Source organism: Rhincodon typus, chromosome 36, assembly GCF_021869965.1.
Source record: "Rhincodon typus isolate 14 chromosome 36, sRhiTyp1.1, whole genome shotgun sequence".
In the NCBI taxonomy this organism is placed as follows: Eukaryota; Metazoa; Chordata; class Chondrichthyes; order Orectolobiformes; family Rhincodontidae; genus Rhincodon; species Rhincodon typus.
The window spans coordinates 22,581,475-22,603,222 of record NC_063367.1 but is presented as its reverse complement, the minus strand read 5'-3'; the positions used below and the strand labels follow the sequence as shown (position 1 = coordinate 22,603,222).

Genomic DNA, 21,748 nt, shown 5'->3' with positions numbered 1-21,748 from the left:
TTGAACAGTGCAAGTGGGTTCGTTCCTGAGCTAATCATCTATTGTTTGGTCTTCTCTCCTCGACTTACACACTTTGTTATTTAAGGATGTGGAGCCTTGTCACTTACAGAATTACAACAGCCTGTGCCTGCTCAGCATCTTTGTAAGGAATGAATCAGATACTGACTATCTTTTAACCTCTTGAGCTGCTGGGAAAACATATTGCAAATAATTAATAAACAAATTGAACTGTTTGTGATTCCTCTCCTGGTTGTTGCTGCAGGATGTAGACGTTGGGAGTCTTTCCTATACCATGAATGGACTGAAGAAGTTCACTGAGTACAGTTTCCGGGTAGTGGCTTACAACAAGCATGGACCAGGAGTCTCCACTGAGGACGTAGAAGCAACAACCTATTCTGATGGTGAGTGCTGGTGGCTGATGTGTGTCACTCGATCATGTTTTCCCCTTGCTGTTGAATGTGTGACAAGTTGTGTATGTATGTTTTTTACTCACTCTCTGACAAACTGGCCCTATTGTGTGTTTCAGTTCCCAGTGCACCCCCTCAGAATGTCACGCTGGAAGTTCGCAACTCCAAGGTGAGTGTCTTTTAACAACAAGAACAAGAAGTGATGCCTGATGTCACTCCTAAACTGTCTGGCTAGTTTTAAAGAGACACCTCCTTGTTCTAAAGTCTTTCTCCCACATTCATACTCACAACATCCCTCATACTGACTCCCACCCAGGTCACATTCGCTCATATCCGGACCAACACTCACCCACATTCACTCACATCCACTCACACTCACCCACATTCACTCACATCCACTCACACCCACGCTCGCTCACGTCCATACACACCAATACTTGCTCCCTCACGTCCACACACACCCATACTTGCTCCCTCACGTCTACACCTACACTCACTGTGTCATGTCTGTGCTGTCCCCACCCTCCCCCGTGTGTGCGCACGCTCTCCCTCCCTCCCGTACGTGCACGCTCTCCCTCCCTCCTCCCGCGTATGTGCCTGCTCTGTCATGCTCACCTTTCGCATGCTCAGATTCAGTCACAATCTCTTACTCTCACGTGCTCATGGTAACACTCTCTTTCCTTCTGTTTCTCATCCGTGACACCCCTCCCACAAATAAATTGTTTCTCTCTCTCACTCCTTTCAATTCCATGCACTAGATCGCTCCTTAAACATCTGTACTAGAGTGAATACATGTCTAGCGTAACCTGTCTGTAATTTTGCCTGCTGAGCACCAGTATTGTAGTATTTGGTAGCTGAGGTGGTGAGATTATTCTAGTTACTATTTGTCTTCTGCGTTATCTTTCTCCAGAGCATTGTGGTACACTGGCAGCCACCGCCTCCAGGAACCCACAATGGAGTGATCACTGGTTACAACATTCGGTACAAAAAAGGTGGTCGGCGTGGTGAGACTGACACCACAGGAGGGAGCCAGCTTTCTCAGATAATAGATGGTGAGTCTGTCCTGTGCCTAACCTGTTTCCTGCGATTACTTTTCAGAGGTGTAAGGCGATACTCCAGTGTAATGCCTTTTATGTGAGTAGGCAGGTGTACATTTCCAGTCAGTGAGTGGGCCCATCTCGAGACTGCTCTAGTATTGACTCATGTGAACCAGGAAGGATTTTGCAACCTCACCCCATCCCCAACGAACCAAGCACCCCGTCAGCTTTAGGGAAATTATAGGCTGCTGTCTTTATACTCTATCTCTCAGCCTAGCTTCGTTCGAGGTTGAGTTCCTACTTCTGATGGCTGTCCATCCACAAAGTGTGGACAGAACTAGGTTAGATCAGGCACAAGTCTCCTTTATAATGCTCTCATTTCATATAAAAGCAAACACTGCTGATGCTGGAAACAGGAAATAATCACAGAAAATGCTGGTAAAACTCAACAGGTCTGACAACATTTGCAGAGAGTGAAGCAGAATTAATGTTTTGCGTGACCTTGGAGTTTGGGGTGGGTTTGAGGTATTTGTGGAGTGGTTGAGTGGGTTTATCTGTTGCAGACATTCTGTTGACATCATTTGTGTTTAAATTCAGCTTGGTTCCCTCTGTTTGATTTGGTTCAGTCTGAGGGGCTCTGCTAGTCAGCCTGAGGCAAATATTAAAGTTGTAAGACTGGACAGATCCCATGATTTCCCAACTCTCGGTCTTTGCAGAAAAACAAAGTTTAAAGTGTTAAATCTCATTGCTAGGAGCTTAAATTGATTTATTGAATTGCTGAGATCCTACCGCCCTCTATTGACTGTGTCGAGGATTGTTGGGCAAGATGTTTGTAGGTCACTGTGACATAGCCTTAAGGGAACTTGAATATATTTAGTTTTATCTCTTGTGTTGTGTCGCAGGATTGGAGCGAAACACTGAGTACAGCTTCCGAGTCTCTGCCACTACAGTGAATGGAACAGGGCCAGCTTCTGACTGGGTGTCTGCAGAAACATTTGAAAGTGACCTGGATGGTAAGGATCAAATTATAATCAAAGAACGGTAGATACCAAAGCAGAAATAGCTGGAGAAACTCAGCAGGTCTTGCAACATCTATGGCGAGAAAGCAGAGTTAATGTTTCCAATCCAGTGACTCTTCTTTAGAACAGTTGATACGGTATGTTTTCAGATTAAATCTTTGTTTCTGGTTTAGTCTTAAAATAAATGCATCTTAAATATAGTTAATACTTAAGTAAGCAGCAACATCTCACATTTATTGTACAATTCAGAAAGGTAAACTTCTGTTATGGATATTGGGAGTAGAAAACGAATGTCTCTGTTTTGGGCAGTGACTGGATCAAAACACTCTAAGCACAGGGACAGCATGGGGTTAGATAAACAGTAAAGCTTCTTCTACACTGTCCCTCATCAAACACTCCTGGGACAGGGACAGCACGGGGTTAGATACAGAGTAAAGCTGCCTCTACACTGTCTCCATCAAACACTCCCAGGGGCAGGGACAGCACAGGGTTATATACAGAGTAAAGCTTCCTCTACACTATCCCCCATCAAACACTCCCAGGGACAGGGACAGCACAGGTTAGATACAGAGTAAAGCTCTCTCTACACTGTCTCCATCAAACACTCCCAGGACAGGAACAGCACGGGATTAGATACAGAGTAAAGATATGTTTACATTGCCTCACCAAACTCCATTTGTTACAGAAATAGAGGACTCCTCGAAACCCATTTCTTATTCCAAACTTTGTTGAACTGCACCACTCATATCTCTCTATATTGCTCCAGGGCAGCTTTTTCTGATGTTCCTTTAGAGTGTTCAAGACCAAGATCAACAGATTTCGAGATATCATGGTGTCATAGGGTGTGGGATTTGTGCAGGGAGATGGCTTTAGGGTGGAGGATCTACCCTGGTTGGGGTGGGAGGCAGAGCAGACTACTCCTGCTCTTTACTAAAATTACAATGATCATTATGCACAGAGTCAGTAGGGGAACTGTCTTTCTCATTGGTGGCAGGATTGAGAACCAGAGGGCACAGCTTTACGATAATTTACAAAAGAAGCAATGGCACTATGATGAAGTTCTTCACACATCGAATGGTTAGGATCTGGAATGCACTGCCTGAAAATGTGGTGGAGGCAGATTCAATCCAGGATTTTAAAAGCCTATTATACAGCTGTTTGAAAAGGAAGAACATGCAGGGTTACACGGTGAAGACCAGGGAGTGGCACAATGTAAATTGCTGCCATGGTGAACCAGTATAGATATGAAGGGCTGAATGGCCTCTTTCTATGCTGTGACCATTCTGTGGCTCTGTGAGAGAGAGGGAACATTTATGTAGACTTTCTCATGACTACCAGATGAAGGAACCTGCTTAAGTCAGTAAAAAATACTTTTTGAAGTGTAATCCCTTACAATATATGAACAGGAGTAGACCATTCTGCCCTTCTAGCCTTTTCCATTATTCAATAAGATTGTGGCTGATAACTTCCTGTTATGAATTCCATATTCTAATCTATCCCAATACCCTCCAGTTCTTGTTGGCAGGGGAATCCGTCTACCTCTACCTTAAAAATATTCCATGACCTGACCTCTCTCTACCACCTTCTGAGGCAGCGTTCCAAACTTTGCATAACTCTCTGAGAGAAAAGTAATCACCTCATCGCTGTCCTGTTAGGGTAGCCCTTCATTTTAAAACTGTGCCCCTTGTTCTTGACTCACTGACAAGAGGAAGCATCCTTTCCTTTCTGTTCAACATCTCTAGTCATTAAGGATGGCACCCACTACTTGTCTTAGTCACGTGCTGTACCTGCCCGCTAACGTTTTGTGACTCTTGCGCTACAACGGTTAAATTCCCCTGCATCTCAGAATTCTGCACTTGTCATTTGTTTAAGAAATATGCTACTTTTCTTTATTCTTCCTGCCAAAGTGAACTACTTTACTTGGGACCTCAATTTAGAGTTTTATCTGAAAGGTGGCACTTTTAATAGTGCAGCACTCCATTGGAATGTCAGCCTTGATTCTTTCCACTCAAGTCTTGGAGTGCGACTTGGAGTGCACAAGAAGCCTGTGAATCAGGGAGTGCTACCCACTGACCCACAGCTAACATGAATGTGACTGATTAGGACATTGCTATCTAGACCCATGTCCCATTGGTCTCTGGTCAGGATAAAAGTGTTGTGCACTGTGATTTCATAGAATGTGCAGGTCAACATTGTCACCTACCCTTCTGCTCCCAGATACTTGTAATCATTCTTTATTAATCAAAGACATTGCTTCTTGCTCTCCTCAACATTTGAATACCATTCTGTGTTTTGCTGTGAGAGAATGTGTTTGTTTCTCTTTTCCTCTCCATCTATCTCAGCCTTTGTATTCCGCTGTCTGTCTATTTCTATCTCCAGCATTTGCTGTCTCCATCTGTCTCACATATACTTAGATCACTTTAAAAGGCATTATGGGCCAGACACAGGCAAGTGGGACTAGTATAGATTGGGAAACTTAGTTGGAATGGCCGAGTTGGACCGAAGTGCTGTATGACTCTGTGACTTGATGGTTAGTTCGCAACTGACTGATTACAGTGCAATGCTGACTTAATTGTTTTGTAATTTACAGAATCCCGTGTCCCAGACAAACCCAGCTCTCTACACGTTCGACCTCTGATCAATAACATTGTTGTGAGCTGGACGCCACCTGAAAATCAGAACATTGTTGTGCGAGGTTACACCATTGGCTACGGCATTGGCAGTCCTCATGCAGAAACCATTCGTGTTGACTATAAGCAACGTTATTATACCATCGGGAACCTGGGTGAGTGAGGGGATACAATGATCAGAATAATCAGGGCAACTCCTGGGGCATTGTATGTGGGGCTCTCCTGCTCGGGCCAAGGCATACTCACTGGCACATTACAGAGTGACCGAAGAACATGTCCAAGTCTTTAATCCATCTCAAACTGTTAGGTAATGCTGTTGTTACATTTAATGTTGAATACAAATCCACATTCTTGATCTAGGTCACTGCATAAAAGACAAAGTAAATTAGGAAGCGCAATTTCTTGCACAGTAGGAAGTGGTAGGTACAAAGTGGAAAGTGGCCTTGTGTCACCAGACCTTTTTTTTAATTTGTTCATTTGTGGCACATGGGTGTCGCTGGCTTGTCAGCATTTATTGCCCGTCCCTAGTTACCCTTGAGAAGGTGGTGGTGAGCTGCCTTTGTGAACCAATGCTGTCCACCTGTAGTAAGTTGACCCACAGTGCCATTTGGGAGGGAATTCCAGGATTTTGCCCCAGCGACAGGTAAGGAACGGTGATGTATTTCCAAGTCAGGATAATGAGTGGCTTGGAGGGGAACTTGAAGGTGGTGATGTTCCCATCTATCTGCTGCCCTTGTCCTTCTAGGTGGAAGTATTTGTGAGTTTGGAAGGTGCCATCTGAGGATCTTTGGTGAATTTTTGCAGTGCATCTTGTAGATAGTACACACTGCTGCTACTGAGCGTCGAAGATGGAGAGAGTAGATGCATATGAATGTAGTGCCCATCAAGCAGGCTGCTTTGTCCTGGATGGTGTCAAGCTTCTTTAGTGTTGTTGGGGCTGCACTCATCCAGGCAAGTGGGGAGTATTCCATCACACTCCTGACTTATGCCTTGTAGGTGGACAGGCTTTGAGGAGTCAGGAGGTGAGTTACTCGCCATAGTATTTCTAGCTTCTGACCTGCTCTTGTAGCCACTGTGTTTATGTGGTGAGTCCAGTTGAGTTTCTGGTCAATTATAACCCCTAGGATGTTGATAGTGGGAGATTCAGTGATGGTAACACCGTTGAATTCCATGGGGCAGTGGTTAGATTGTCTCTTATTGGTGACGGTCGTAGCCTGGCATTTGTATGGCATGAATGTTACTTGCCACTTGTCAGGCCTGGATATTGTCCAGATCTTGTTGCATGTGAACATGGACTGCTTCAGTATCTGAGGAATCACGAATGGTGCTGAACATTTTGCAATCATCGGCGAACATCCCCACTTCTGACCTTATGATGGAGGGAAGGCCATTGATGAAGTAGCTGAAGATAGTTGTTCCTGGGACACTACCCTGAGGAACTCCGACAGAGATGTCCTGGAGCTGAGATGATTGACCTGCAACAACCACGACCATCTTCCTATGTGCCAGGTATGACTCCAACCACTGGAGCATTTGCCTCCGATACCCATTGATTCCAGTTTTGCTAGGGCTCCTTGATGCCACACTCGGTCGAATGCAGCCTTGATGTCAAGGGCTGTCACTCTCATCTCACCACTGGAATTCAGCTCTTTTGTCCATGTTTGAACCAAGGCTGTAATGAGGTCAGGAGCTGAGTGGCCCCAAGCTGCGCATCACTGAGCAGGTTATTTTTGAGCAGGCGCTGCGTAATAGCTTGATGACACCTTCCATCACTTTACTGATGATCGAGAGTAGACAAATGGGTGATAATTGGCTGGGTTGGATTTGACTTGCTTTATATGCACAGGACATACCTGGGCAATTTTCCACATTGTCAGGTAGATATCAGTGTTGTAACTGTCCTGGAAGAGCTTGGCTGGGGGAGTGGTACGTTCTGGAGCACAAGTCTTCAGTACTATTGCTGGAATATTGTCAGCGCCTGTAGCCTTTGCAATATCCAGTGTCTCTAACTATTTCTTGATATCACGTGGAGTGAATCGAATTGGCTGAAGACTGGTATCTGTAATGCTGGGGACCACTGGAGGCCGCCGAGATGAATCATTCACTGGGCACTTCTGGCTGAAGATTGCTGCAAAAGCTTTAGCCTCATCTTTTGCACTGCTGTGCTGGGCTCTTCTATCATTGAGGATGGGGATGTTTGTGGAGCCTTCTCCTCCAGTGAGTTGTTTAATTGTCCACCACCATTGGCGACTGGATGTGACAGGACTGCACAGCCGTTGTGAGGATTCTGCACAGTGCTATATGGTCACTGTTTGCACTGTAGCAGAAGGTGCTGGCAATGCGAGGGTGTCAGTTCATGTATGTGTGGGCCTAATTGGGTTGGTTGGATGTTGGGGAAGGGGTGAGGGTGATCAGAATGTGGGATTTTGGTGTAAGGGTGATGCCAACATTTGAAATCTGTGCTGCTAACTGAGGGATATTAGAATGGAAGAACTTGGAAGGATTTAGAGTGTGGGATGTCAGGCTGTACGCGTCAATGAGCCGAAGAATGGATCTGTAGGCTGAATTTTGAAAACATTGCACTGGAGCAGTTAGTGAAGGATGGTACAGACAGGGTCTTCCTAAACAAGATGCACTGCAGTGCAATATGTAGGTGGTGAATTTTGGACTGATCAGAGTTTATGTAAGAAGGAGTATAGCTCCATGTGATCAAAGACATCGGTGATGATTAAACAGTGATTGCAGCCATTAGCTCTTCTCTAGCAGTTAAAATATAGATAATTAAATCAGGATAAGGAACAACTTTCTTTTGATTTATCGATTCAATGCAGTCCATCAATGGTGTCCGCAGGTGATTTTTACTTTCTGTGTGTGAGGCTGTTGTACAGTGAAATCCGCCACACTGAAATTGATGTGTCCTCACCTGCATGTTCATGGAGTAGTCATTGGGTAATGATCAGGAACAGGAGACTTAAACCTTGTTATCTGCACCCCGTCCTAATTGATAACTTTGAGAGGTCTCCCACCATTGAGCTTAGTCGACACAGCATAAACTAGGTTTGAATCTTAGGAAGGGTCTATGTAATTTAATATCACACAGAGCGTAGAGAGAGTGGATCATCACAGTTTGTTTTTATTCCTACTGTGGAATAAAAATATTCTCCCATGGGCATCACTGGCAAAACCTGTGTTTGTTGCCCCTCCCTTAGGTTGCTTGAGAAACTGATGGTGAGCTGTCTCTTTGAGTCTCTGCAAGCCTTAGGGTGGAGGAACTCCTACAATGCTGTTTGGAAGGGAGTTCTAGGTTTTTAACCCAGTAACAAGGAGTGGCAATATAGTTCCAATATGGATGCGGATAATTGGGGTAGATGGTAGCATAGTGATAATATCACTGGATCAGTAAACCAGAAATCCAAACTAATGCGCCGGGGGCATGTGATTGAATCCCACCTATTGCAGTTTGAATTGAATTAATAAAATCTGGAAGTGAAGGCTGTTCTTAGTCAACCTGATCATGATAACTATTGTGCATTGTTATAAAAACCCACCTGGCTCACTAATGTCCTTTAGGGAAGGAAATCTATCATCCTTACCTGGTCTGGCCTACATGAGACTCCAGATCCACAGAGATTTGGTTTTCTCTTAACTGGCCTCTGAAATGGCCCAGCCAGCAGTTCAAGGGAAATTAGGGGTAGGCACCAAATGATGGCCTTGCCAGTGATACCCATGAGAGAATATTTTTACCACACAGGTGTGCTCATTAATTATTCTGTTCTTTTGTTCTAGAGCCCAACTCGCACTATGTGATCACACTTAAAGCATATAACAGGAATGGAGAAGGAATCCCCCTGTATGAGAGTACAGCCACCAGGCCTCTAACTGGTAAGAGGAAAATATGACAAATTTCTGCTTTTTCTGTCTGAGATTCTGCTGTTTCATAGACTGCCTCCATCTTTACAAATAACGATCTAATCCTCATCTTAATACCTGGTTCTAGGTGGAAAAGTGGTTTTGATAGTTTTTCATTGACTGCTGTTAGCTGTCGGCCAAAGCCAGTCCCTCCTTCCTGGGAGAGAAGGCCCAGTTCCAGTATTGCTGTTTGAATATGCCCTTCCTGTAGGGAGCCTTTTCTACTGGGACATGGGCTTGGGAATTGCTCTTTGAGTTTTGCCACCCATGAATTTCTTCGTAGTCCATAATGAAGGAGAATTCCAGCTCTCACTGGCTCTCAGGAGGTTAATCGCTGTTGGTTCAGAGTTCATGGACAGTTTAGGAATGGGCTACTTCAATAAGCAATAGTTTGGATACCATTAGGTGAAGGAAGTATCATGATCTCTGGTACCGAACCCAGAGTTTATTACCTTTAGTATAAGTTACTTTGAACAAACATGGTCTGATTTATAAAGACTGTGTGGAGCTGGAGGAACACTGCAGGCCAGGCAGCAACAGAGGAGCAGGAAAGTTGATGTTTCAGGTTGGGACCCTTCTTCAAGGGTCAACTTTCCTGCTCCTCTGTTGCATCCTGGCCTGCTGTGTTCCCCACCAGCTCCATACTGTGTTATCTCTCACTCCAGCATTATCACTCACTGCAGTTCTTACGATCTCTGATTTATAAAGACTGTTGGGTTTTGACTTCAAAGTTAATCTTTGTGTCCATTAGTGACTCAGTTAATATCTCCTCCTAGTTGGAAAATTGGCTGCAGTCAGGGAGGGAGGATGTGGGAAGGATATGGAGTGGGAGAATGAGGAAAATTGGTGAAACATGAAACTAGGAGCAAGAGTAGGCCATTTGGCCCTTTGAGTTTGGTCCACTATTCATTATAATCATGGCTGATCATCTATCTTAATGGCCCATTCCTGCTTTTGCCCTTATATCCTTTAATCATAGAGTCATAGAGTTCGACAGCACAGAGACAGGCCGTTCAACCCAAACTGGTCCATGCCAAAATGTCCCTCTATGCTAATTCCATTTCCCTGCACTTGGCCCATATCCTTCTAAACCTTTCCTATTCATGTATTCGTCCAAATGCCTTTTAAATGTTGTTAATGTACCTGTCTTAACCACTTCCGCTGGCAGCTTATTCCATACACGTACCACCCTCTGTGTAGAAAAGTTGCCCCTCAGGTTCCCATGTATTCTTTCCCCTCTTACCTTAAACTGATGCCCTCAAGTCCTCAATTCCCCAAACCTGTGAAAAAGACTGAGTGCATTCACCCTATCCATTCCTCTCATGTTCTTATACACTCAGTCTCCCTATGCTCTAAGGAAAAAGGTCCTTGCTTGTCCAACCTCTCCCTATAACTCAGTGCCTTGAGTCCTGGCAGCATCCTTGTAAATTTACTTTTACTCCCAACTGTTATATCCAATTCTTTCTTGAAATCAGGCAGTGTTTTGGCCTCGACTGCTTTCTGTGGTAGCTAATTTCACAAACAGACTACTCTATGGGTGAAGAAATTTCTTCTCATCTCAGTCCTTAATGTTTAACCGTATCCTTAGACCGTGAACCCTTGACCTGGACTTTCTCAAGAGCATCGTTCCTGCATTTATTCTGTCTGGTCCTGAAGGAAAGGCAGAGGGTCACTGAAGAAGGGGACCATTGTAGCTCAGGCTATCCATTCTAAGCAGGAGCAAAGCTCCCTCTTCCTTTTAGCATCACATGTTGGGGAATGTCTACAGGAACCTGCTACTGCCTCATGTTCAGTGTGCAACTGCAGCTGCAAGTTGAATGTCCTATTTATATCTCTGTGTGTGACTTGTCACTTAATTATTAAGTAGGGCTTTCTTGCTAGTTTCACAAATTAATTCATTTTAAATAGTTAACACATGGACTGCTTGCTCTAATCTTGGTTTCTTTGTTTCTTTCTTCTCCATTCCATGCCTTCCTGCTGTTTGGATCTTGTGGAATCAATGTCTGTGACTGCTTTCCCTTTTCCTTGCATGATTCATAATTTACCATTTTTTACAAACATTACTCTTATTTAATTTATCCCTTAGATCCTTTTGACCCTTCCGAAGTTTATATATTTGATCTTTTCAATAATCCATACACTCCAGTACCAGACCCTAGTCCCATGCTGCCTCCGGTCGGAGTTCAGGCTACTGTCCTTACCCATGATACCATCCGGGTCACCTGGGCCGATAGCTCGCTACCCAAGAACCAAAAGATCACCGATGCCCGATTCTACACAGTACGTTGGAAAACCAACTACCCGGCCAACACCAAGTACAAGGTGAGTCCTGTGTCTACCAGTCTGGGTACGTATTCACTCTGCTCCTTTGCAAGCCTGCATAGAACTCGGCGATAATTACAGTATCACAGACATGTTCCTGCATGTTAACACTATACACTGACTGAGTGGGCAGGGAAATGTAGTTAATTCCCTGGGACATGAGGATGTTAATTCCCTGCATTATCTGGATTATAGGGAGAGCTTTAATTCCCTGTTTTATTGGGTGTGGGTTAATTCCCCATATTATTTAGGGTTAATTCCCTGTATTATTTGGGGATTAATTCACTATTATTTGGGGTTAATTCCTTGTGTTATTTGGGGGAGGGGTTCATTCCCCATATTATTCTGGGGTTAATTCCCCATATCAGTGAAAGATGGATGCCTCTAACTGTATACATTTCTATCTGATACTGATATCATACTGATTCTTTTTCAGACTGCAGACACCACCACATTGAGTTATATCGTCTCTGGATTGAAACCAAACACACTGTACGAGTTTTCTGTGAAGGTAACAAAGGGTCGGAGGTCAAGTACCTGGAGCATGACAGCACACGGAACTACCTTTGAAACAGGTATGGCCCTGGATCAAAGGTTAACGATAGAATGAATGAATTAATGAAATTCCTGATTCTTTGTTCCTTTCCTGAGCCGGGCTGTTTGTAAATGTGCTGTCATGGCTCAGGGTGTAAAGTACGGTGCTGTGCTGTTAGGTCCAAGCTAAGTTCTGGGACTGGGCTGAGTCACAAGAACTCAGTCACAGCATTAATTGGCCAGGATTCCTGCCCCTGACTGGTACCCAGTCACCCCTTGCTGGAGGACTTGCAGACACGTCACCAGACAGATACACCATTGTCTTATCACAGTTTGTTATATAACTCATCAGTTAAAAGATGTAGTGTAACAATTGCATCATTTAAGATCAGCGATGTATCTGACCACATATTGTTTAACATAGACCCTCTTAGTCAATACAACAGAACCAGTAAGTATCCCTTAGGGCAGGTGATGGTCTAGTGATTTATATGTAGACTGTTAATTCAGAGACCTGATAATGTTCTGGGGGACCCAGGTTTAAATCCTGCCATAGCAGATAGTGGAATTTGAATTCAATTAACATCTGGAATTAGGAGTCAAATGATGACCATGACACTATTGCCAATTGTTGGAAAAACCCGTCTAATTCACAAATGTCCTTTAGGGAAGGAAACTGTGATCCTTACCTAATCTGGGCTACATGTGACTCCAGACCCACAACAATGTGGTTGACTCTTAAGTGCTCTCTGGGCAATTATGGATGAGTAATAAATACTGGCCTAAGCAGTGATGCCCATAACCTGCGAATGAATTTTTTTTTAAAATCCATGTTTAATTGTTAAAATTTAATTTGGGTTCTTGGGTTGAAATGGCATTGTTAGCATCTATTGTCTGACCTTCGATACAAGTGAATGAATTATTAAGCCATTTCAAAAGGCAGTTAAAAGACGGTCACGTTGGTGTAGGACTGGAGTCCTGTTAGATTCAGGCAGATTTCCATTAGTGACCCAGCTGCCAATCTGATACTTTTTAATCAGCTGCTTATTTTCAAATTTTCTAGAGGTGATTCCAAACACACTCAGTACCAGTCTGGGATTAGAACTACTGTTCTTACAATTACTAGTTCAGCAACATAACCACTACACCAAATTACCCCATGGATACTAAGTTTAATTTCTGTCTCTCTCTTTCAGTACCAACATCTCCTCCCAAGGATCTAACAGTGGTGAGCAAGGAAGGAAAACCAAGGACCATTATTGTCAACTGGCAACCTCCATCAGAGGCCAATGGAAAAATAACAGGTACACAGACCTGGGTCACTGCCATCACAGGAACCTGCATGAGAGTGGGGCAGTAAGGGCACCACAGGTAGTAGGTATGGAAGGCAGTTGGTGGGTGAATGCTCTGTCTTCTCTTACTGAAGTGCCTCTGTTGGGAAAATTACTGGCCCGTGGAGACTATTTAGAAAAGGAAGCGGTGGCAAATTGAGATGGAGTTTCACTCATCAGCTCTGAGCATTTTGATTGTGCCCAGTCGGTATCCCAGCTTAGGACCTCAGCCTGTCTCTACAGGGTAACCTCATTATTTTTGACTGTGGCATCACTGGAATGATGATATCTCAGATCTGATTTTGTGCTGCTCATACAGTCATGGTTTCCAGTTTGAAATGCCAACTTACCTTTCACATAAAAATGAAAAATGAGATACTTCATGGGTGAAAAGGGGGAAGAAATGGAATGCTGGGCTGAAGAAGGAGGTGACCAGAAGCTGGGTTTGACAGATTGATGTTAAAGAAAAGAAGGAAATGAAAAGGTTTAGAGTGGGAATTCCAGACTGGGGGAGCTAAATGGCTGAGAGTACCGCTACCGGTGATAGGATTGAAGGTGGCAGTAATGTATGGGAGGTTGGAGACAATGATCAGAGGATTTCAGCGTATTTATAGGACTTGGAGGAGTTGCTAAGCATGAAAGGATTTAAATAGAAGGGTGAGAATTTTAAGCTTGGAGTTGCTGGACTGTGAGTCACTGTAGATCAACAAGCAAGCAGGTGCAGAATGGATCTTGGTGCAAGCTAGCATAAGGGAAGCAGAGTTTTATTTAGATAAACCAGACACAGTGTTTTTCTTAATTCTTTCAAAGGTTGTGGGCATCGCTGGCTGGGTTGGCATTTATTGCCCATCCCTAGTTGTCCTTGAGAATCTGCAGTGAACTGCTTCAGTCTATTTAGTGTAGGTATCCCCACAAGGCCCTTGGAGAGGGAATTCCAGGATTTTGACCCAGTGATGTGTTTCCAAATCAGGATGGTGAGTGCCTTGGAGGGAACTTGACGGTGATGGTATTTCCATCTAACTGCTACTCTTGTCCTTCTAGATGGAAGTGGTCGTGGGTTTGGATAGTCTGAGGAGCCTTGGTGAATTTCTGCAGTGCATCTTATAGATAGTAGCAGCAGTGTGTCTAGTGTACCGAGTGTTGGCAGAGGAGGGAGTGGATGCTTGTGGATATAGTGCCAATAAAGCAGGCTGCTTTGTTCTGGGTAGTGCCAAGTTTCCTGAGTGTTAGAGCTGCACTCGTGGGGAGTGGCAAGTGGGGAGTATTCCATCACACAGCTGTGACTTGTGACTTGTGCCTTGTAGATGGTGTACAGGCTTTGGGGAGTTGGGAGGTGATTTACTCGCTGCAGGATTCCTATTCTCTGACCAGCTCTTGTAACCACAGTATTTATACGGTGATTCCAGTTGAGTTTCTGGTAAATTGTAGCCCGCAGAATGTTGATATGAGGTCTGAAAGATGGAATGCTGGACAAGAAAGCTTTGGAACAGTCCAACCTGGAAATAAAATGGAAGATGGTTTCAGCAGCAATTTATCTCAGGTAGAGCTATAAGTAGATGTAGGTGGTTACTATGGGTAGGATGTGGATTTGGAAGTTCAATGAAGAATCATATGGAATGCCAAACAGTTTGATTCAGCCATAGCAGTAGCTAAGGAATGGGTTGAATGATGAGGGAACAGAGTTTGTGGCAGCAGCTGAGGATGATGTCCCCACATCGAGGTCATTGGTGTTGAGTGGCGGTGTAACGTTCCTTAGGATGGCGTGGTGCCTCAGTGGTTAGCACTGCTGCCTCACAGTACCAGGGGCCCAGGTTCAATCCCACTCTCGGGCAACTGTCTGTGTGGAGTTTGCATGTTCTTCCTGTGTCTGTGTGGGTTGCCTCCGGGTGCTCCAGTTTCCTCCCACAGTCCAAAAATGTGCAGGTTAGGTGGATTGGCCATGCTAATTTGCCCATAGTGCCCAGGAATGTTTAGGTTAGGTGGGTTAGACATGGAAAAATGCAGGGATAGAGGAATGGGTCTGGGTGGGACGCTCTTCGGAGGGTTGGTGTGGACTTGTTGGGCCGAATGGCCTGTTTCCACACTGTAGGCATTCTATGATAATGATTCACATTTCATGATGGACATTGGAGCTCATCAGTAACTGAATGTCAATCTCAAACAATTATTGACAGTTGGGCATTGCATTTGCCCCACAAAAGAAACAGGGCAGACTGTACAGCAAGGGAACAAGATTAAATATATTAAATAGATGGTGAGTGAAATATTTGAAATAAGTGAAGAGGTGTTTGATATTCAACTCATTTATCAACGTAGTCAATATCCCCTGGTGTATGCAAAAGTTTATTCACAGAGAGAATGGAATTTGTGAATTAAAAATATATTTCTGTGTAATTATCTTTCCTTCCTGGATCCAGGCTACATCATATATTACAGCACAGATATCAGTGCAGAGATCCATGACTGGGTGATTGAGCCAGTGGTGGGAGACAGACTGACCCACCAGATCCAAGATCTTACTCTCGATACAAGCTATTTCTTCAAAATCCAGGCCCGGAATTCCAAAGGCATGGGGCCCTTGTCTGAGTTCGTCCAGTTCCGTACACCTAAAGGTAAGGGATGAATCTTTGCTTTTCCATCATTACTGAGGTTCCACAGGGATCCCTCAGTAAGAGGTTGCACTCTCCTAGTGATATCAAGTGATTCAGTAGCTTCAAGGAGAAATGAGAAACAAATTCAGTAAAATTCTGTCAGGTTTGGATTTGTTGTAACTCTGATTTCTGAAGTTAACCCCAAATCCCAAACTCTTCACTGTCTAAATAACTTCACCCTGCGATGGGGGAGGCTTATTTATTTATCATTCTAACTCCCGCACAGGGATTGTTCATTGATGGAATATGATACCAACCTGTTTACTGACTTAACAGCCCACCCTCCTCTCTGCTATTAGAGCTGAAACAGAAGTATGGGAAGTGCAGTATGTTTGTGGCCATATCTCTAGAGAGACCAGAGCCCAGTGTAGCTGTATCTCCAGCGTGGCCAGTGGACAGTGTTCTCAGACTTGATGCTGCACGTTTAATGGTGGAGGAGATGCCTGGCAGAGAATGACAGTCAGAATCAGTGCTATCATATATTCTAAACTTCCGTGGATGATCATGGACTAATCTACCCTTTTCCCAATTCCACCACCTAACAGCTCCGATGTTGACTCGTTGCACAAAGTAAAAGTATGATCTTAAATTTGTGTTTCGGTTTCCAGTGTTTTTAAAAAAAGAGTAGCTGGCTAAGTATAAGATTGATAGTTGTGAATTTTTAAAATAAAATGATCAATAAGTAAAATATAAAGAGCACGAAATTAAGGGTAATTAATTTATAAATTAAAACACACAATAGTAGTGGCAGAATGGGTGATGTGTTGCTGCTGCAGCATGTGGACACCAAAGTGATTCAGAGTGAACAGATCTGAAGCAAATGTAAGCAGCTCGAGAAACTTTGGATCCGAGTTGAGGAATTGGAGTCTAAGCTGCAGACATTGGACCACATCAGGGAAGGGGATGAATGAACTGACCAGGACACCATGGTACAGGGATGCAGTAGTGATAGCGTCAGTATCATTGGGCGATAGGTACTGTTCTTTGCAATCGTAAGCAGGAGTCCCAAAGGCACAAAATAGATGGGAAAGCAAGTGGTAGGATGACAGAGTCTGCAAAGGGGTATAGACAGATTTTTCTGAAGAAGGGTCTAGGCCCGAAACGTCAGGCTTCCTGCTCCTCTGATGCTGCTTGGCCTGCTGTGTTCATCCAGCTCTACACCTTGTTATCTTAGACAGATTACATGATTAGGCAAAAATTTGGCAGATGGAGTATGATATGGGAAAATGAGCTTTTATGCACTTTGGCAAGGAGAATAGAGGAGCTGAATATTATTTAAATGGAGAAAGACTGCAGAAAGCTTCAGGACAGGGGGATTCAGGCGTCCTTATGCATAAGTCACAAAATGCTAGCATCCAAGTTCAGCAGGTAACAGGGAAGGCAAACAGAATGTTGACCTTCATTTCAAAGAGAATGGAGTATAAGAATAGGGAAGTATTGCTAAAAATCTACTAGGTGCTATTTAGAACGTAGCTGGAACACTGTGAACAGTTTTGATCCCTTTATCTAAGGAAAGATATACCAGCATTGGAGGCAGTTCAGGGTTGATTCACTAAGATGATCCTGGGTATGGAGGGATTTTCTTATGAGGAGAGATTGAGTAGGTTGGACCTGTACTCCCTGCAGTTCTTAAGAATCAGAGGAGACCTTATTGAAACATACAAGATTCTTTGAAGACTTGACAAAGTAAATGAGGAAAGTCTTGTAGGAGTGTCTAGGACCTGAGGATATAATCTCAGAATAAAGTGTTGCCCATTTAAAACTGAGATGAGGAGGAATTTCTTCTCTCAGAGGGTTGGCGAATCTGTGGAATTCCACAGAGGGCTGTAGATGCTAGGTCATTAAATATGTTCAAGGCTGAGAGAGAGAGATTTTTAATCAGTCAAGAGTCATAGGGATAAGGCAGGAAAGTGGAGTTGAGGATTATGGATCAGCTATGATCTCATTGAATGGTGGAGCAGACCTGATGGGCTGAATGGCTTGCTTGTGCTCCCGTATCTCATGATCTTATTTGATCTTTTTATAATGTGTTATAAAGAGATTTCAGAGTAAGGGGGAAGTACACATTATGCAGACTGGGGAGTTTAGTCAAATGCACAAACAATAATAAATGAAGTGCTCGCGTCAATGGTAAAGGTGTTTAGTTATCAGGACTGTGTGTATGATAATAGTGTGGGATTAGAGACCTATCGTGTGTGTTTATAGAAAAAAGCTGTTAAATTTAGATCTCTAAAATAGATTTGTGTAATCTGTGTAGAAGTACTCTGGCAGCTTTGGTTATGTGCAGCTTGGAGATTGTGCTGAGGATGGGTGGCTGGACTAATGAATGTTTAATTGCAATGTTTAATTTCCGTCTTGATCTAATTTCTGTCTCAGTTTTGCTGTGACTAAAGTTCATCGGCTTGAGATGGGTGAGAGGGGCAGGAGTTGTCACGACTCCATTTCTACCCGGAGTGGTTGAGCGAGAGGTTCAGTCACCTGTGTGCGTGTCTTGTCATTTGGAAATGGAATTGAAGCTGCTGGCCACTGCCTGTAGCTGTGCATGTGGTTAAACTGCTCTCTGCCTCAGCCAATGACCGTCCATGTATTTTGCTGCTTTGATGTGTTTGTGTCTGGTTGAATTTTTGATTAACCTCGTCTTTCTCTTGTTGGATTGAATTGCTTTTGATGTTCTCTCTTGTATCCCTGACCTGTTAGCTGAGTCATCAGACAAAATGGCTAATGACCAAGGTAACTGCACACAGCCTTGTTCATTCTAGTTCATCCCTGTGCTTGTTGGTAGTTTATCACATACTTATCATTTTCCCTTTCCTGCCGTTTAACCCTTTGATATTTTTTGGCCCTCAGTTAAGTATCAGTTTGGTGAGTCAGGTCAGTGTTGCAGGTTTAATTCCCCACAGCATCATGTGTCTCTCTCTCTGCAGCTACCCACAAGATCCTGAGTACAATTGGACCAACGCAGCGTCCTCATCAAAATCAAACCACTTCCCAGAGGATGACTAATTCAACGCATTCCTAGAAAAGACAAAATGGAAATTGCATAAGAGTCATATATTTGTATTTTTTATGTGTAGGAAAACTGAGAATTTAATTTTTCACTTAGCATGTGGAGTGTCTTCATCCTTACCTAAGCTGTTTCAACAGCTGACAGTATAATGAGGGCTGTATATTATCTAGATTGACTAAACCAAACATACATTTATTCAAAGTGTGTTGCCTAAGTTCTGCGAAGGCATATTCTTTGTGCAGACTCCAACTCCTCAAAAGTGTAGTGTCTTGGCTGGGATACAGTTCATGGGCACCAGATCCCTTCCATTACCTCACCTAATTGGTCAGTGAGGGTCAACCAAAGTGAGCCAAATGTAACCCAGTGAGAGGGTTCCTTTTCTGCACCAGTGGCCTGACCAGCAGTGGACTTCTTCATTGTCAGTTTTTGCAAAAGGTGTGTCCATGTTGAGGAGCCCCATGTGCTTGTCTTTTCTGTGTCACCAGCACCTCTCTGACCTGTGCTGTGGGCGTTCTGAATGGTCCTCCAGCTGCAGGGGAGAACCTGTAGGCGATGGTGCCCCCATGTGTCTGATGTCTTTACTTTATGAGATGATGGATAGGGCAGGTTTAGAAGGTGCTTTGTAAGTGCCTTGACAAGTTGCTACAGTGAATCTTGTTGATGGTACATGTTGCTGCCACCATGTATCAGTGAAAGAAGTGAGTATTGAAGGTTTTGGATGGGGTGCCAATCAAGCAGACTGCTGTCCTGAATAGTGTTGAACTTCTTGACTGCTGTTGGAGCTGCACCCATCCGGGCAAGTGGTGATTATTCCATCACACTCCTGACTTGTGCTTGTAGGTTGAGGAGGAGCTTTTAAAGTTATTCACTGCAGAATTTCCAGCTTCTGACCTTGTAGAACATTTGTGTGGCTAGTCTAGTTCTGTCTCTGGTCAATGGTAACTTCCAGGCTGATGCCAGTGGGGCATTTAGAGTCAGTAATGCCATTGAATGGTAAGGGCCAGTGGTTAGATTCTCTCTCTTTTTGGAGATGGCCATTGCTTGGCACTTGTCATTTCTCAGCCCAAGGCTGAATGTTGTGAGTGTGCATTCTTTCTTCATCCGAGGAACTGCAAATTGAATTAACCAATGTTACCCAATGGAGTTTAGGTCCCCTTAAGTCACTGGCATTAGAGGCAATCCAGAGGAGATTCATTTGGCTGATACCAGGTATTGAGGGGCTGTGTTATGAGGAGATGTTGAGTAGGTTGGGCCTGTACTCATTGGAGTTTAGAAGAATGAGAGGTACCTTTATTGAAATGTAAAGGATTCTTGGGGACCTTGACAGAGTAGATGCAGAGAAGTTGTTTCCCCTTGTTAGAGAGACTAGCATGGCATCATCTCAGAATAAGGGGTCACCCATTTAAGACAGAAATAGAGGAGGAATTTCCTATCTTAGAGGCCAGTAAATCTTTGGAATTTGTTTGTGTGGAGGCTATGTCGTTAACTATATCCAAGGCTGAGATGGAGAGATTTGTAATCAGTAAGAGAATCGAGAGTGATGACGAAAAGGCAAGAAAGTGGAGGTGAAGCTGATCAGATCAGCCATGAGCTCATAGTCTGGTGGAATAGACCTGATGGGCTGAATAGTCTACTACTGCTCCTGCATCTTATTCTCTTAACACTGTACAATATTCTGACCTTACTTTGAAGGGAACATTGTTGATGAAGCAGCTGAAGATAATTGGACCTCAGATACAATTCAAAAGGGTTCTTACAGCAATGATTAACTTACAACAACCACAACCAACTTCCTTTGTATTGGATATGACTTCAGATTCTCTAACGTTTGTCCCTTATTCCCATTGACTCTGATATTGCTTAGCTCCTTCCTGCCACGCCCAATCATCTTAGTCACTCTCCCTTTACCTCAGCAATTCAACACTTGTGCACATTCTGGAATCAAAACTGCAGTGATGTCTGAAATCACACGATCTCAGCGAATTTGAATGAGTATCAGTGAGCATTTTATTGTTGAATAGGTACTTGGTAATCTGTAGATGTCTCCAGCCCTTTGTCCTGCTTTGGGACCAAGGTTGGTGTGAAGTTACAAAGGCACGAACTGTTACAGTGTGGACTGCTGTTATTGCAGGTCAGTGTGTGTCAATTTCACAGCTCCATTCTGTGTGTTAGCTGTGATCACTATCAAGCAGCCTTAGGACTGCAGCTCTTCATGTTAAATGGTCAGTTGTTATCTGTAGCCAGCAAGCCACAGCTAGACCTGTGAAGGAATCCTCTGATTGGATTGTGGGAATCTAGGGAATTTGTAGAAGATCTCTTTTGATGAGTTGCTGTGTGATTAGGGTGTTGCTGACCTGAGATTTTCTTCAGCTTGAAGCAAGACTGACCTTTCCTTTGTATTTCCAAGTGAAAGAGAAGGCAACAATTTGTCCCGCTCCCACTTTTTCACTTTGCCATTCTCAACATTGACTTTTGTGAGTTTCTGCTCTTCCTCAACAGCTTCTCTTTTAAACAGTCTCCCGAGCCATATCCAGCACTTAAGGGAAATATTTAAACTTCACTAAGATTACAGGGGGACTTACACGGGGTTGGGGGGAGTGGTTTGGGGGAGTTGGTTGGGAGAGAAAAATAAATTCTCAATTCCCCCCACACTCCACTTGCCCTGATCTTTCATTAGACCTCAGTTTGCAAGATGCCACCCACCTAAACTGTGTGAACTGGGGGCTGTGAGTGTGGGCCTGAGGCTGTGAGCGTGCAAGCCGGGGGCTGTGAATGTGAGCACAGGGTCATGTGTGTGAGCCCGGTGCCGTGAGTGTGAGCCCGGTGCCGTGAGTGTGAGCGTGGTGCCGTGAGTGCGAGCTGGGGGCCGTGAGTGTGAGAGCGGGGTCGTGAGTGTGAGCC

At 43.9% G+C, this 21,748-nt stretch overlaps 1 protein-coding gene across 1 annotated transcript in view; it reads left to right on the top strand.

Annotated features, from left to right (window-relative positions):
- Window positions 1–21,748, top strand: part of LOC109919977 (neogenin-like) — a 173,679-nt gene that overhangs the window by 144,945 nt on the left and 6,986 nt on the right. Inside the window, exons 11-20 of the mRNA XM_048617122.1 lie at window positions 263–401; window positions 527–576; window positions 1,318–1,459; window positions 2,347–2,457; window positions 5,054–5,248; window positions 8,880–8,975; window positions 11,089–11,324; window positions 11,761–11,899; window positions 13,055–13,162; window positions 15,607–15,801. Coding sequence (XP_048473079.1) covers window positions 263–401; window positions 527–576; window positions 1,318–1,459; window positions 2,347–2,457; window positions 5,054–5,248; window positions 8,880–8,975; window positions 11,089–11,324; window positions 11,761–11,899; window positions 13,055–13,162; window positions 15,607–15,801 — 1,411 coding nt within the window. The remainder of the gene's footprint in view (window positions 1–262; window positions 402–526; window positions 577–1,317; window positions 1,460–2,346; window positions 2,458–5,053; window positions 5,249–8,879; window positions 8,976–11,088; window positions 11,325–11,760; window positions 11,900–13,054; window positions 13,163–15,606; window positions 15,802–21,748) is intronic.